General features: G+C 45.6%; 2 protein-coding genes across 2 annotated transcripts in view; both read right to left on the bottom strand.

The window, feature by feature from the left end:
• Positions 1-1,355: 1,355 nt before the first annotated feature.
• On the bottom strand, positions 1,356-7,925 carry CCNG2 (cyclin G2). Its single transcript, XM_083861059.1, has 7 exons — positions 7,571-7,925; positions 6,503-6,640; positions 5,438-5,688; positions 5,212-5,290; positions 5,032-5,130; positions 3,747-3,952; positions 1,356-3,245 (listed from the first exon to the last, which is right to left on the bottom strand). Exons 1-7 carry the CDS (start codon positions 7,679-7,681, stop codon positions 3,113-3,115), a joined length of 1,017 nt encoding a protein of 338 aa, XP_083717185.1. The 5' UTR covers positions 7,682-7,925; the 3' UTR covers positions 1,356-3,112.
• Positions 7,926-9,722: 1,797 nt separating this feature from the next.
• SEPTIN11 (septin 11) overlaps positions 9,723-16,588 on the bottom strand; it is an 80,742-nt gene continuing 73,876 nt past the window's right edge. The window contains exon 10 of the mRNA XM_083862123.1: positions 9,723-9,790. Within this exon, the coding sequence (XP_083718249.1) occupies positions 9,787-9,790 (4 nt within the window). The 3' untranslated portion in view covers positions 9,723-9,786. The remainder of the gene's footprint in view (positions 9,791-16,588) is intronic.

A 16,588-nucleotide genomic window follows, 5' to 3' on the forward strand; every position in this document is an offset into this window, starting at 1 on the left:
CTTGTCATATGTAATTGAGTGGTGGGGAAGTCAAGTTTCCTGTTTAAAAGGCCATTATTATAATTATTTAATTATGGAATGACAACTCACCAGGAACAGAAGTGCTTCCACTACAGATCCCTTGTGGCCCAGTCCAGCCACAGGAGAGCAGTAGGATGACATCTCAAGATGCTCTCAGAAACCTGTGTGAACTTTCATGCTTCCAATAGGTTCAGCAGCACAGGAAATAACATCCCAGAAACTGGACACAGCTAGGAGTTGTTTCAGGGGATGGCCTCCCCACAAAAACATTGCCTTTCAGCCTCCTCAGCCCCCACCCAAGCCAGTCTTACTGACAGAGCAGTTATGAAAATGAGCACGCATTCAAACTCCTGTGACCGCAAGCCTTCCAAGCTCCACCACTGGGTACAGGCAAGCCCCAAACAGCACTTAAAAGCCATGCACACCTCTGCTATTGCAAACAAGCCAACCACCAAAATCCCCACTCTTTGGGGGAAGCCAGGCAAACTCCCTTGGGGGGATCCACATCTACCTGACCTGGCAAAATCAAAGTTGAGCCTACAACGTTCCAATCACAGAAGTGAAACCTACAGCCTTCTCCCAAGCCGACTTATTTCTGTGGAACCAACTTGAAAGGGGCTGAATGGCACACCTCAAGCCTCATTAAGTCTCCCAAGCTGTGCAATCCCAGGACACAGCCTGTGGCTTCACACCTTCCCCCGGAGCCCATCCACAGTGCAGGTGCCTCTGGCCGACTCCCCAGCCATGAGGGTGAGGCAACCCAAGCAGGCACCTTGGAAAGGGCAGCTGGAGGTGTGTCTTGTGCTCCAAGCACTGGCAGCAGACAGCAGCAGCCTCTGCTCCGCCAGCCCCAAGCCAAGCCCCGGCAGGAGCAGCCGCAGCCCCCCATGGGCTCTCAGAGGTAGGTGTGAGCTACCAGCCAGAAGGGATTTCCATGCAGGACACGAGCTTGATTGGGCCTCTGATGAGCTCCTGCAAGTGCTCTGGACTGAGAAGATGCAGACACAGCCCAAGACCAGGTTTCACTGTAAAGAACACCAGTAAGGACAATTCCTGCAGAACCAAGAAGAATCCAGCTGGAACAACCCTTAACCCTTAGTAGGAGCTCTGGATGTGCAAATGTGCCAAGCACAACACTCATGATAAGCACAGGCTACCTCATCCCAGCAGGAGCAAAGCTGAGGTGAGATTTCCATCTGGAACTGTGCAGTCTCCCCTTTTTCTTGCCACAACCCCTGGGAAAGCTGGAACTCAGCTGTGGGGTCGCACACCCTGCACAGCATAAAAAAAAGGAAGCCAAAAGCTTCAAGAAACTGACCGCCACTCACAGCAGGTAACAAATACAGCACTTGGTTTATTTTTGTTCTCAACTGAAACAAGACTCAGTAGGCTCCTTACCCAAGCACTCCTGAAGTGAGCAGAGACTTGCAGCAAGAAGTCTTCAGAGGTACAGTATTTGTATCATACAGAGTACACAATAAATTACTATCTACATGCCACAGACCTACAAAAAGTTACATACGATGTAAAAAAATACAGTATTTTCTGCCTTTTTTAAAATTTTTTCTGTACATTTTCTGTTTTTAATTTACATTTTCATATACACTTTTTGTAAACTCTTGTGTTTTTAGAAAACTGAAACCACATAACAGTTATGGACTTACAGCATCACTCTTACCTTTCTAAAGCAATGCTTGCACCTACGAAACAGCTTTTAGCTTGTTTGCTCCTTCATTTCTACTTTGGCACCACCACAACTCACACCGTTACTCTGAGCTACTTTAGTCTGCTTTAGCCATGTCCTCACCAGGGAGAAACACAATGAGACTGGAAATTGTGCTTTGATAACAAAGTTCAGAAGAAAAACCATTACATTAACTACTTCACCATCACATTTACCTGATTATTTTACTGCATAATTTCAACTTCTCCCACACTAACTGCTTTACATCAGCATGCAAACAAGTCTGATTATGACTCAATCAATAACATGAATATACTGAAAAACAACTACAAGGGTTAAATATTCAAAGGAATGTAGACTTAGCAAGGTTTACCAAGTTAAGAAGTCTAAGCTAATAGCATGGATTGATATGTTAAGATCTGAAACACACTGAAGTATACAATGTGAATTTCAGTGTAAAAATATCTGTACTAAAGAAAACATGGAATTACTCCTGGCCACACAATTTATACTACCTCAAAGTGAAAACTATATTGACTAGAAACCTCCTGCTTACCACACATACTCCTGGTGTGAAATACGGATCCCTGAAGTTTATAAAAGCCAAGCTTCAAAAATTGCTACTTGGAGTACACAAGTCAAGACCCTGCTGAAAAGGAAAAGCAGTTTCAGTGTTCAGCCTATTGGAGAGTGAATCATTCCAGCCTGGCACTATGTCCACACACTGTTCCGTGTAACCCACTCAGCCACTTGGATCTAATCCCAGAATACCAAGGGGTGGAGGTGACCTGGAGAGGGACTGCAGTCCAATCTCCTGCTCGATGCAGGGTCAACACTGAAATCAAGCCAAGCTTGGGATTCTATCATGTTGGCTCCTGAGAACATCCCAGCACAACTGCACAGCTCCTCTTGGGCCTCTCCCTTGATTGACTGACTCCATGGAGCAAATTTCTTCCATTAACCAAGAGCCTCCGGTTTAAATCTCACGAAAGCTTCTCACTCTTGCTCCATGCTTCTCAGGTAAGACCCTGAAATCAACTGAGGTGTTGAGCTGCTGAGGGTTTTGGACCACCAGGTACAGAACTACATTCATGGCTGTTGACAACAGAACTGTACAACTTTTTTTTGTTGTTGTTGTATGGTTTTTTTTTTGTTGTTTTTTTTTTTGCTGATCTGGGGACCTGAAAGAGTGGGGTTTTTTTGGGTTTTTTTTTTTTTTTTTTTTTTTTTTTTTTTTTAATTTCTTAAAATTACAACAACAGAAAAATCAAGGCAGGCATTCGAAGCATTGATATACCACAGCAAGTTTTGCCTTAATACAGTTTACAGATTACCACCTCATTTATTATTGCCAAAAGACTCTAGGGTGCATTCAGAACTTCAAGCTAATACAATCCATACTCAGTGCTAAGACCGACAGCTGAGAGTTTGCCACTTGGGTTTAGGTTTGAGTTCAAAGAAGAAGGTGCCTTCCAGATCACTCGGAGGAGAACTGCTAAGGCTTTCTTCCCCGCTGCTCATGTCTTCACAGGAGTCTTCACTAGAAGGAACAGGGGGAAAGGTAATTTTAACAAAGCACAACCCCTTCAAAGTGGCAAAGTACTCTTCAATCCTTGGGCTGCTCACACACTTTTGTTCCTAGTGGCAACATCCCACATTAAATGCTCCTCAGCCTAAAGCTCCTTAAGGCTCCTAAAGCTGAAATCCTAACAAGGCACAACTCTCCTGATGCCAACATCATCCTACCGATCAAGAAGCCAGTGTTCCAGACACCAAACATGAATTCCTTCAGCAGACTGAAAACTTTTGCAAGCCTTCCTACCTTAAAGCTAACAGTGCCTCCCCCCCACCCAACACCAAAAAGGCAGTTCACCCTTCTTTCCATCTGCTGAAGACATATTCCAAGCCCATCAATATTCTCGGAGCTAGCAGGTTTTCTTTCCCCAAGCAGCAGTGATTAAGCCATACTTATACAGAGTTGCCATGACCACTACAGGAAAAGGAGAATTCCCAACAAATGAAGCAGCCAAGTGTTACCAACCTCTCGCTTCCATTGAAACATCCACCCTCTGGGATCGTTGGCAACTCAGGAACACTGTAGTAACTGTTTTGCAGGTTTTGGGCTGTACGTCTGGAAACAATCCAAACTAATTTTTTGTGATCAGGCTTGCAGCATTCAGGAGAAGAATAATCTGCCAGGCATTTAGAGACCAGTTCCCTCCAGTAAAGTAAGTCACTATCACTTATCTGAAAAAACACCCAAGAAACAAAACACCAAAAAACCCTAGAAGTTAGTTAGTCCGTAACACACAGGCTCCAAGAATAACTCCTCCCTCCATTTTATCTTCTTGGAAAACACCTGGAAAAAACTTCAGTCAAGATAGAAATGAGTCATAATTGTGATACCTTTGTCAAAGTTGCTTTTGAAGGTGAACTACCAACTCCTACACACCTTCCAGACAAGTCCCTGTTCAAGGTGGAGTTAGGTTGACAGTTTGCCTGTCAGCCCTTGTTATCATTTTCATTATCACTTCCAAAGGAGGAATGAAACAAAGGTCATTCTATTTTAAAATGAAATGATTTTTTTTAAATTCCATTCTCAAATGGAAGCAAAATTTTTTTGAACTACTTTAAAATGAAAGAAAAAATTTAAGTCACCATTTTAAAATCAAGCAATATTGTATTTTAAGGAACTACTTCCGTCCCTTAAGAAACTGGGGTTGTTCAATCTGACTGCAAAAATCTGCTTCTAGACCATCAAGAGGCAGCATGCAGCTCAAGGCCATGAATCCTATTTTAGTTCATAGGATATCCTGAGCTGGAAGGGACCCACAAGCATCCAAAAATCATGGAGTTCAACTCCTGGCCCTGCACAGGACAACCTCACCAATTCCATCCTGTGCCCATTCCCTGGGAAGCCTGTTCAGTGCCTGACCTCCATCTGGGGGAAGAACCTTTTCCTGATCCCCAGCTTAACCCTCCCCTGACACAGCTCCAGCCATTTTCTCAGGTCTAACTATTCAGGCTAAAGGAATAACCAGCCCAGCAGTCACAGAACAGACTGGAAGTTTCTCCAGAACATACAGCCAGAGCTGTACGAGGTCAATCAGCTGCCTGTTAAAGTGTACATTGTATACACATTGGGTCAGCAGTTCCTCTGATTTTATACATTTAAGCTTGGTTTTTAACTGCTTCTTCCAGCCTAACAGAATTTGTCAGAACACATTTAGGGACCCATTTAAGGGGGTCCCCTAAATGTAACATCACCCATCATTTAACAGTGTCAGTCCAAACAACTGGGAAAACAATCCACTGAAAATACTCACCTTTGAATGCTTCTGGACACGCAGAAGGATCTCCAATAGCTCAACAGATTTCAGCGTCTGAACTTCCAGAGTGAGAAGGCACAAGGCCAGGACAGATGGCTAAAAGGACCAGAAAACAGCATTCAGCACCAGAGCCATCACAAACCTTCTCAGAAGCTACAAACAACTGCTCCTACTCACTTTTGCTTTAGAGAAGACTAGACGGCAGTTGCAAGCTTTTAGCTGTGCTTCCAACTTGTCCAGATTCAATACTTCTTTCCTGTGAGACATCCAAGAGAAGAAGGGGCTGGATCAACAAGCGTTCCCTTGCCAGGAAGCAAAAACTGAGGAGCTGCCTCCTCTACTGCCAAGGCTGCAATCATTTCAGAGGGAATTCAAAAGGGCTCAGCAAACACCACCAACTCACCTTTCTGAGGTATGACAGAGTACAATAGTATGGTACAAGTGCAAGAAGGTTAAGGCAGTAGTAGCTTTAAATTCAAAGTGCAATTTTTCTGAAATTATCTTTTCCATCCGTTTCAGGTCGGACACAGTGCATTTACATTGGCTGATCCGGATGATCTCGTGAGCAGATGGGATGTTGCATTCCTCCTCCACCACATGGGCGGCCAGCTGGATGCAGCAGACTCCAATGCAAGACAAATGCTTCGGTTTCACCTAAAAACCACAGCAAGCACCATGAATACATCATCCCCCCATCAACTGTGGTAAACAGCACCTGTGCTTGGAATACCCACAGTTCTACAGCCCCAGACTTGCTGATCTCCACTGAACCTGGTGTGGGCCAGCTCCTACACCCCTCCAGCCATAACCGGTTCCATCACTTCAGCTGGAGCAAGCACCGATCTGCTGGGGCTGAGGAAGTGAAGTCTGACAGCTGAGCAGCCTCTCCTCAGGTTGTTCCCCAGCACTACACAAATAAATCGCGGTGGGAAGTGCAGTTCCCTGCTCCTCCAAGCGGCAGTGCTCACCCACCCTCGGTCACAGCCCACACAAATCCAGTCTGAGCCTGTTCCGGGCAGCCCCAGCCCTCCACAGCTTGTTCCTGCCCCTGCTCTTCTCTCCCCTCCACCACTGTAACATTTTGTGCCACCTCAAGGACGGCCAGACCAGAGAACTGACGCAACTTCGCTTTTTCTGCTGATCTAATAATGAGGAACTGGTTGAGGTCCAAGCTTTGTGCCTTAAAGCAGCACAAACACGACAAAAACAACCAGGAAATGATCACTCGGTGTCTGTCCCAAGGCTAAGCTAAGCTTAGAAACAGCTTCTAACACTTACTGGTTTGTTTCCCTTAATTCTGCCTTTCTCAGATATCTACACGGTGATGGTTACAGATTTATTAGAGGAAGCAAATCAAGCTGCTGCTTGTCTTTAGAGGTAAAAGGAACTGCACTCAACTCCAGGCTGACAAAGGAGACCTCAGAGCTGCTGCTGAATGCACAGAATGAATCAACAGCCACACTTATACCTTCATAAGAGCCAAGAATCTGTCCAGAAAGTTGACAGCCAAAACAAACGTTTCAGTTGCAAATCCAAAGAAGTTGGTCAGGCTCCAAAGATCTTCCACCTTGGCATTCCTTTGTCTTGAACACAGAGTGTTTTCATTCTATGGCAAGAGAGGCAAAGTCAGAATTATTCTGTGGCAGCAGCAATCGCCGTGCCTCACTCCCAAAATCGTCTTTTATTTGGATCAAACACAAGTAATCTTTTTCCTTAAATACTTTATTTTACTTAACTTGAAAAGAAGATAAATTTAGACACTTAGGACTCAAACCACACCCACGGTTCAGAGATTACAGCCAGTCCTGAGTCTCACTGGTGCAACAGCCAGCACAACCACATTTCCTATTCTCCACTTGCTTATTTTAAGACACATTTAAAACTTATTTAAGTCACCCAGAGCAGGCATACACAGTGACTCCTGACCTTAGAAATAACCACACAGTTCTCTCTGCCTTGCACGTCAATATTTAAGCAACAGCTCTGCTTTCACAACAAACAAGCAGACTTAGGGATATTTTTTTTTTTTGGTTAAATATTAAGGTCGTTCCTAGACAACTCACAAGCACCCGAAGGCACATAATAAGCCTGCCCTGAACTCAGTAAGGAATTTTAGTCGTTAACGTGGAGACGCTTATGGTCTATTTACGTTCTGCTGCTCAGTACTGAGCGGTTTCTGGGTTCATTTCCCCAGACATCGCCTGTGAAAAGCCGGTGGTTCCCGTTTATTACATGCAGGAAGCTGCAATGACGGAAACAATACAGAGCCCCTCGCTCCTGTCCTCACTTTAAGTTTAAACAATAAATGCTAAACGCCTAAATATGTTGCTTGCCCTGCAGGTCGCAGCGCTTGGATAATGTAACGTTAATACCTACAAACAAAGATAGAACTAGAACAAAAGCCAAGCGGCGCACACAGAGAAAAGAATTAACTTTCCGCAGTTAACGCACTTTAAATTCTATTAGCCGGAATTTTCTCTGAAATTCCTGAAATTCGCCTTCTGCCCTGAGGAGCCCCCCCGACGCCCTCACCCACCTCGGCGGCGCCCTCGATGAGGCTCAGTCCCTTCTCTCGGGGCTGGAACCGCCCCTCCAGCTCCAGATGGAGGTTCAGCTGCTTGAAAAGCCACAGCGCCTCGCTGCTCATCTTCCCTTTCCCTTCGCCTCCTTCCCCTCCGCAGCAGGGAAACAAAGGGGTCCCGCAGGCCCGGGGCGAGGGGACACCGGGCCCCCCCCGCGGCCCTCACCGCTCGGGGAGGGGGAGGCGAGCCCGGCTCCCGTCACCGCGCCGACGGGGGTGGGCTCGGCCGCTGAGCCCGCATCCAGGCAGGGCGGCCTGGACCCCCGCGGGGAGTCACGGCACAGTCACGGCACCATCACCAGCCGCTCCGCCCCGGCCCCGCTCCAAGATGGCGGCGTCGCGTCTCCGCCCACGGCTTCTGTTGTCCCGCGCGGAGCGATCCCCGCCGGTGAGGCGGTGCACGGAAGTCAAAAAGTCCACCCCCACCCGCGGTGCCCCGACCGGTCCCCGAGGTCTGGGCAGGGCGCAGCCGGCCCACGGAACTCCAGCTCAGCCGGGAGGGGGGAGGGCACAGCGCTGCTGGGGTGGGGCGGGGCAGCGAGGCCGCGCGGAGGGACACGGTGAGGGACGCATCACGCGTTTAAAGGGACACCAGCAGCGTCTCATCCGTTTTGAAAAAACCGCCCAAATTCTCCCGCCCTCGGATTGGCCCGCGCTTCCCAGCCGCTGATTGGCCAGCGATACCGCTGGTCCCGCCCTCTTCCCCGCCTCGCGGGTGGGCGTGTTGTTTACCGGCGGCGATTGGCCGCCGACCTAGGCCGATTCTGTCCTGATTGGCCAGGTGAGTTCTGCCTCTGCCCCGCCCACTGCTCCGAGCCCCGGCAACGGTGACGAGCCCGCGCGCGCGCCCTGAGGCGACGGCGGGGGGGGCGGGGGGGAGTGGCGGCGGAGAGCCTCAATCCCACAGCGCTCCCGTGTCCCCGCACCGCCTGTCCCACAGCCCCCCAGTGTCGCGATACCCTCATTCCACACCGTTCCCGCGTCCAGAACCCGTCCCAGAGCCCTCCCGTGTCCCCGCACCGCCTGTCCCACAGCCCTCCAGTGTCGCGATACAGGATAAAGATGAACGCTGACCTGACTGGAGCAGCCTGAGGATGCTCAGTCCCCGCGGGTCAAACTCTTTGTACCTCTGTGGGAACTCTCCTTATGATGTTCCTTGAGGGTTCCGAACACCCGTCTGGATTTAAAACCCCTTCAGCCGGAGAGATTTCTGTGCAGCCCGGTGTTGCAGTGGTTTTGGGATGTGCACTTCCAAGCTTCCCTGCCTGTGGAATGAATCCAAGGCCCAGTGGGTCAGTAAGGAGGTGGTGGATCAACCCCCTGAGTCAAAGGCTGCACCAAAGGGCTTCTCAGCTTAATGGAGTCCTCAGGACCAGATAAAACAAAATAAATCACTGTGTGGAGGATTTGTGGGGCTGTTCCAACGTGCTCATGGACAAACACAAAGGGATATAAATGTCCCAGGACAAACCGAAACTGCAGCGATCGGATGTGTGTACACACTGGAGACAAAAGTCTGGGGAGGTGACTCCAGAAGATTAGTGCTGGGTTTGATCTGGTGAGGTTCTGCAGCTCCAACAAGCAGAGAATGTTTATGAAATGTCACAGGCTAGAAAAGTAAATCCGCCTTCTCCACTGAGCCATCACCAGTGCTGAGCTCTGCCAAGCTCTATTTTGAGGCACAGTCCCTGTGCAATGCCAGCAATGACGGCCAACACTTTCCTCAAGTTTATTTTGAGGCCAAGGACTCTGAGATTCTCATAAACACACACGACTTTTCCCCAGGGTATTCCTGATGTGGGCTGGAGTTCCTGTAGATACCAGCAGATATACCTGAGCATCCTTCCCATTCCACAGTGAACCAATTGGCACACGGACTGATTTCTGGGGAGGATAAAAGCTGTTTTTAGACATGGATCTGCTCCAGTTTGAGCAATTGCTGTTAATGGAACTAACTTCCAACCAGATCCATGCAGTGACATCATTCAGGTAATGGTTACAGGATGAATGTCTCAGCTCTAGTCCCTGGTATTCAAATCCCTCAGCAGTTGCTCCCTTCTTTTCTTCCCCACATTCCAAAGTGTATCTCACCATCACAGAGATGGAGAATGGATGTTCTTCCTCCTCCAGCTGCTGTAGGAAAGCACATAGTGGAACACACGTATTCCAGTTTACCTAAAAGGACAAAAAAGGTTCATTTTGTAAGCACAGAGCATGTGACAGCTCCAAGAGTATCAATTCAGATACCTGCTTGAACACATACATGCCTTTCCCTTTACTAATTTAAACCTAATAGAACACTCTAAAAATTATCCTGCATATCTCATGTAGCCTAAGGGGGGGGGAATCTCTTATCAGAGCATGGCTCATTTCCCAGGTAAGGAGAGAGGGATCCCTGCCCCATCTTTGTTCCTCAGTATTAACTCGCTTGTTGAAAACAGCTCAGTAGGATCAAGGAAAAAAACAAAACAAAACAAAACCAACAACAACAAAACCAACCCAACAAACCTTAAGGATCCTTAACATAAGTGATGGACTGCAGCTTTGGGATTAAAAACAGGGAAAATGAGTCTGCTCCCTGTACTGTCTGGACCTGGCAGAACAATGGAGTGTTGTGGGCAAAGGAGGAGTCATGGTGAGGTCAGCTAACAAAATCTGTTGCTGTTTTCTATTTTTTTCCCTTATGCAAGGACTAATTTTCTTTCAATGTGGCATTTATTTGGGATTTGGGGAAGTGTGAATGTGGGGGGAGGATGAGGAAACACAGTTTACCTCTTCTGTAATGTGCTGTGCTTTACAGAGCAGCAATTCCTTCCTGGCATTCTTTGGGAACCCAAAGAATGCCAGGAATTCTTGGGGTTGGAACCCAAAGTGCCCCAGGAATGGTCCTGGATGTCTGAGAACTGTGTATTGAACTGGCAGGGGATGATGATACAGAGGTGTTGACTGGGCCTTGTGGCATGTGGATTTCTACCCGGAAATAGGATTACAAATGGTGGTGATTAAGGGACACAGAGTAATTAGCACTCCAGACACAAGCATTGTCTGCCCACTCTGGACACCCACGGAAGAAAAACAGGGGTCACTTGGAACAACAGCTCCCTTGAACCACTTATCCAAAGAGCTCCACGCAATTTACAGCCACTAATTAATCCGAGTGCCCCACTGCTGGCCAATTATTCTGGTATGGAGGACAGCAGCAGTGCTGACACCTGGAAGGCAGAAGGCACGGGTAGAATACACATTAGAAAACACACCGAGAAACCATTTACAGATTCTGTTTCTTCAAGAGCAACGGGACCAGTGCCTCGGGGATAAAAGATATCAAAACCTTTGCATGGACTTCCCCTCACCAGGCCCTTCGGGAGGGAACAAGTCTGGGAGATGATTCATTAGTCTGTCAGAGTTTAAACCTTGTTCCCCAGACGGCAGCCCCTGAAGGGAAGTGCCATTTGATCCTCCAGTAGTCGTGGGAGCAATGTTCCCACTGGTCCAGCTCCTATCTACCCAGAGGAGTGTAATTCCACACCTCTCACCTGGTGCTCCTGGAAATCGAGCTCAGCATTCATAAATAAATGACTTTATTCAGGTTTATCGCTTGCTGCCCATGAGACCAAAGGGACAGCAAGGCATCCTGATAAGAGATTAAATGGAGGTTGGTAATAGGGAAGAGATTCAAAGGACAAGCCCAGAGAGGAGCAGTGACAGTGCATCTCCCAGAGACCACACCCCGAGTTCCAAACAGCTGCTGGAATAAGGAAGGGAGGGGGCAGAAAGGAGAAACCCAGCGTTGTTTGCTCAGGAAACTCAGAGCAGAAAGTATTTTGAGCTGACAACACCCAAACACAAATCAACAGAAACTTAGTAAGTTTAGGACAGAATCTCTGTTTCAATTTAAATAAATCTGCCAGGTACTGATAGCACACAGTATGCTTAGTGAAAATAAAAGCTGCCTTATTTATATAAGAACCCCTATAACAGCACAGCTGCACCACAGTCCTGGGACAAGACTCTCAAGATGAGTTTACTAAAAGAGAGAAGTCCAAAAATCTACTGGGAAACAGTTTCTTTCTTATTCCCAGGCATGAAACTTGTAAAGCACAGCTAAAAATTAAATTGCAGGCAGTGCTAAAACCTCGATTCTTGAAGGAAATTCCAAGTCTTCACTGAGAATTTTCACTGACACAAAAGGATTCTGTTCCAGAAATAACACCAGGGGCAGGCCCCTGCCTATTGTTTCATGGCTCTGAGCGAGCCCAAGTATACTGTGCTGGGAACCACAGAATTCCATGATCCCTGATATTGACAGAGCAGGAGGAAAAGGCTGCAGTGAGCTGGCTCTGTGCTGAACCCGATGCTCTGCCTGTGTTGTCATGGAGGCCTCTCTCCACACACAGAGCTGGAAATATCTAGAAAGCACTCAGGAGCAAACAGCAAGAGTCCAGTGCAACCTATTTGTTTAGTATCATCAAATCCCATTCTGGAGGGTTTGGAAATGGCTCTGGCATGAGAAGAGGAAGGAGATGCCTTGCCCCCAGTGCAAACTTCCATGTAAAGACAGCACAAAGGAAGGCACTCCTGGGGATGACTTCAGCAGGGCCAAGGCAGGGATATCTGCAGTTTTGTGGCTCATGGGTTGTAGCTGCCCCACCTTGTTCAAACTTCACTCTCTGGTCATGAGGAAAAGGAAGGAAGCAGGAAAGACTCCAAATCTGTGACACACTTCAGAACTTGCCCGGTGACTACGATTATTTGTGATTTCTGTGGGGAGTGGATACAGGTGTCCTTTGTCTTAGTCCTCACTGGTTCCTACTCCAGTCACTGTCAGAAATCTACACTGCATCTTCAGGTCTAATAAAATACAACTTCCTGACTCTTTTAGCTCGTCACTCCAGGTGCACGTCCACACTTTCTGCAGGCAGCCAGTGCAGGCAGCATTGGAACAGCAGCTGGAGGGGCAGCCCCAGTGCTGCTCCCACCGCGGCACAGGGAACCTTCCCGGAGCCAGGAGAACGACATCAAATGGCAGTAATTTGCCTTCAGTGCAAGTTAAATTGTCTGAAAAGCAGCTGTGTGTTTCAATAGCCTGCTGCTTGTCGAAGCATGACCACAGAACCAGCAGTTTGCTCAGAGGCCTCCTTTAATAATCATTTGTTACTGGAAGGTGCATTTAATTCACTGTATATTTTTGTCACTTACTTTAAGTGGGTTCTTTTATTTAATTGACAGGATAATTCTAGGCAGTGTTGTACTTGAGGCTTTGGAAAGTTTTGTTGATTTTTTTTCTTTTTAGAAAGGTGTTTGTGCATAATTTCAGGAGGTGTTTTCAAAATCGCAGGGATTCTGCACAAATGGAATTTAAATTAGTCATTAAAAGTTAAACCAAGAAAAAAAAAAAAAAAGGCAGTCACCGCCTGTAGAACTAGGCAACTGCTGAGTAAAATTATTTGCTAGGAAGCATTTAGCTACAAGGACTGGATATTGTAAATTTATTTTGTGATTTTACACTTATTTTCCAATTTAACATTCCATTTTCCATAAAAGATGAGAAGCCCTTTAATCATCTAACAAAATACTACTTTCTCTTCTTTCCTAGGCTGCCTTAAATTCTTGTATGCCTTTTGCTAAAATTGAGATCTTGGGACAACGTCTTCTATACTTTGCATAGGGATAATCACTGATTATGAAATCATATCAGCTGGTATATTCTTCTCTTTATCAGACTATACAAACACAGACTATCACAGATGGAAGGTTTTTTCCAACTGTAAATGTGAAAAATTTCAGTCTAGTGGATCAGTTATTCCTACTGAAATAACTGGCAGCTGGAATTCTGGAAATCTTGTGGAGTCTTGCTGACCTTATTCCTGTGCCAGTAAGGAATATTCCATCTCCCCCCTTGTTTTCCAAAGGACAACCTTTAGTCATTTCACGTCCACTGGTGCACAGTGACCTGCTCTTATTCCCCAATAATTTATACCTCTGTTTCACAGAGACAGATTGCTCTGTGAAGGGTAAACAGAGATGCTCAAATTTCCACGCCCAGCACCACAGATGTTTCCCAAGGAACAGCTGCAGGAACATTTCCAGCATAGTTCTGTCTTAAGATGCCACATCCAGGCACGTTTCACTCACACACTCTTGCTACTTTGCCAGAAGAAATAATTCAGACAGACTTTCTCAGATGCACCGGCAGCAAATGTGATCCTGATCCACATGGAAAAGTGCAAATTATCCATTAGAAAAGGCACATCTACAACCACGACAGCAAAACTCTTCATTTTGCAAGGTTATAAACTTGTACAGTTGATATCAACCCCCCAGGACACAAAATATCCAATTATAAATGTTGATGTCTACAGCAAAGCATAGTCACAGCCAGGTAATTAAACTGAGAAAGGAAAGGAACTTTTATGTTTTGGAAGGGAAAAATGGAAGAAAACCTGCATTCAATGACACCACTCTGCCAATACTAAAAAGTTAAAATGGGTAATGCTGCTAAGGAGGAGGTACATTCTTGTCTGCTCTTGGTGTTCTTGCATGTTGTGATATGTATTTCCAGCTAATAATCTATTTTCTGGGAAGAGTGATGGATTTACTGGTGGGATGCCCAGGGTGAAGGGGACAGTCTGAAGGCATGACTGTCACCAAGTTAAATGAAATAGAGCCAGAACAGAACACATTCAAAATAGCAAAACAAAATGGCAGAAAATAGCAGCTCTGGTTGAGAAAATTACATTATGGGGCTGTTTATTTAGTAAAACTAAATCAGGTAAAAAGATTAATTTAGTGTCTGCAGTTCCCCTCTCAGAATTAATCACTGATTGAGTTGAAAGAGGTGCTTCATTTGCTAGATGTGAGCAAGTATTTCAGTGTTCTGGATGAAAACAGAACTATGTCCTGGTGTTTTGAGAAGCTCCATGCTGGGAACAGATAGGAAGAGAATCTTGTGCAGCTCAAAGAGAAGGGTTTGTTTTCCTAGTAAATCATTTAAAGTCCTGCTGGTAGGAAGAGCAGGGTGGGAAAAGCTACACGAAGTCCTGAGAGGCCACAGAGATGTTCCACTCGAGCTGTCACTCCTGTCATTCCACTGATGGAGGTTTCTAAGGTGAACAGCCTTCTTTAACAGCTGCTCTGCAAAGCTACATTTAAGCTCAAAGAAATGAAGGAGCCTGCATCTAGTTTCCTTTCTTCCTTTGCCACATTCTTCAGGAATATTGGTTTGGATTTTTTTTTTTTCAAAGGGCAGCTAATTATTGCCTGTAGGAACAAGCACACATTATGTACTCATAAGGTGGAACTGCCTAATAATTTGTATATACTGATTTCCACACTACTTACTCGGAAAATCAGCATTCCATCAATTGATTCATTGCACAAAAAAAGGGTAAGCTTTTTCAAAAACTACTAGTGGTTTTGTATAGTTCAGTTTTCACAGAGATGAGACAGTTCAGTGCTCAAACCATTTCATTCCTTCAGGAGAGTTCCTTTGTGTTGATAATTTTTCCTTGACAAGCACTTACTCCTTTGAAGCTGAGCAAAGCCTTGTCAGGTAATTTCACCATAAACCATGTTTTTAGGGGTCTCCTTTCCTTCTGCTGCTTTCCCCAACATTGAACATTTGCAAACTGTCCCTCTCAACAAAGAAAATGGGAGTTAAACTTTTCAGCTTCTGGAAAATCAAGAAATCCTGAGTATGTTGGTGGGTTTTTTTTTTTTTGTTCTGTTTTTTAAACCAGCATCAATATTGTCTCCTCTGAGCTGATCAAAGCCTGCTTGCTAACTCGAAGGATAAGAGGTTAGCAATAAATATAGAGAACTTATGTAATGGCTGGAGTCAAAGCACAAACACAGAGATAACCATAGGGATAACTGGACTTGCTGTGTCACAGAGGGAACTTGACCAGCTGAACCCCAACAGCAGTTATTTTTATAAGCTTGCATGTTTCCAGCCCCTTGGGACATTCAAATGCTTTACAAACTATTTTAATGTAGCCTCACCACCTGCCTGACATGAAGGTGAATTTCCCCTTGCTCTGAGGCTGCTGTGTGTACGTAGATTTGAACTCCCCGAGCTTTTTGCATGTCTGTGCTGAACTTTGAGTGCACCTAAATGAAAATTACCATTAACCTTTGCATCCCTGGGTTTGACTGGGCAAAAGACACGCAGGGAGCAGCACCCCAGTCTCCACCACAGTGGAAAATTGCCACAGCTTTACAGACTTCTTAAACACTGACTCTTAGGCAAGGAGACCCAGAAGAATTAGAATGGAATTGTGAAAGCAAGAGAAAATTCCAGCAGGACTTGCCCTTCTCTACATACCTCCTCAGTTCCAAAAGTTGTATTCTGTTTCAAGATAAAAATTAATAAAAATGGAAGGGAGCAGCACATGGCAGGCTTGGATTTGAAGAACAGTTCACCCTGTGCCTTAGAGGAGCTGCTGCAGCAAAAATAAGCTTTCATTTCATGTTACTAGGGAAAGGGTTAAAAAAAGCTTGAGATGAATGAATTTTTAGCATACTGATTCAGAGTTAATTTGCTGGAAAATGAATAGAAAAAGAAATAAATCTATGTTCTCTTTCGATGATTTATGTCACCGTGCTTATTATCTCCAGAGGAAATCCTCCTTTGTGCGCTGTCTGAACAGCCAATAACTACAGATTCTGGAAGGAGTTTAAAGAAAACAATTTGCCTTTGCTCTGAACTTCTTGCTTTTATCTCTTCACTTCAACCTCTGGTGCTGCGGCAAGATTTTGACACTCATCACTGTGCCAGGATTTGCATACCAAGTATTTATTTATTCTTTTCCTGGTCTTTGCTGTGCAGTATTGTAACAGAGCCCCGGATACATTAAAAAAGAAAAACCAAACCAACAAAACACATAGAAAAAACCAAAAAGAAACTAAAAAAAAAAACCCAAACGAACATTCACACACACACTCTTGTGTTACAAAAGGATTTAAACACTTCAA

Source organism: Zosterops lateralis (assembly GCF_965231275.1).
Source record: "Zosterops lateralis genome assembly, chromosome: 5".
In the NCBI taxonomy this organism is placed as follows: Eukaryota; Metazoa; Chordata; class Aves; order Passeriformes; family Zosteropidae; genus Zosterops; species Zosterops lateralis.

What these genes read in the sequence shown, in the direction of transcription:
- CCNG2 (XM_083861059.1), bottom strand. Translation starts at nt 7,681, where the DNA reads ATGAGCAGCGAGGCGCTGTGGCTTTTCAAGCAGCTGAACCTCCATCTG. An exon ending in GATTCTTGGCTCTTATGAAG is followed by an intron (nt 5,689 to 6,502) that starts GTATAAGTGTGG and finishes TGTGGTTTTTAG; the next exon opens with GTGAAACCGAAGCATTTGTC. An exon ending in TGTTTCAATGGAAGCGAGAG is followed by an intron (nt 3,246 to 3,746) that starts GTTGGTAACACT and finishes TGTTCCTTCTAG; the next exon opens with TGAAGACTCCTGTGAAGACA.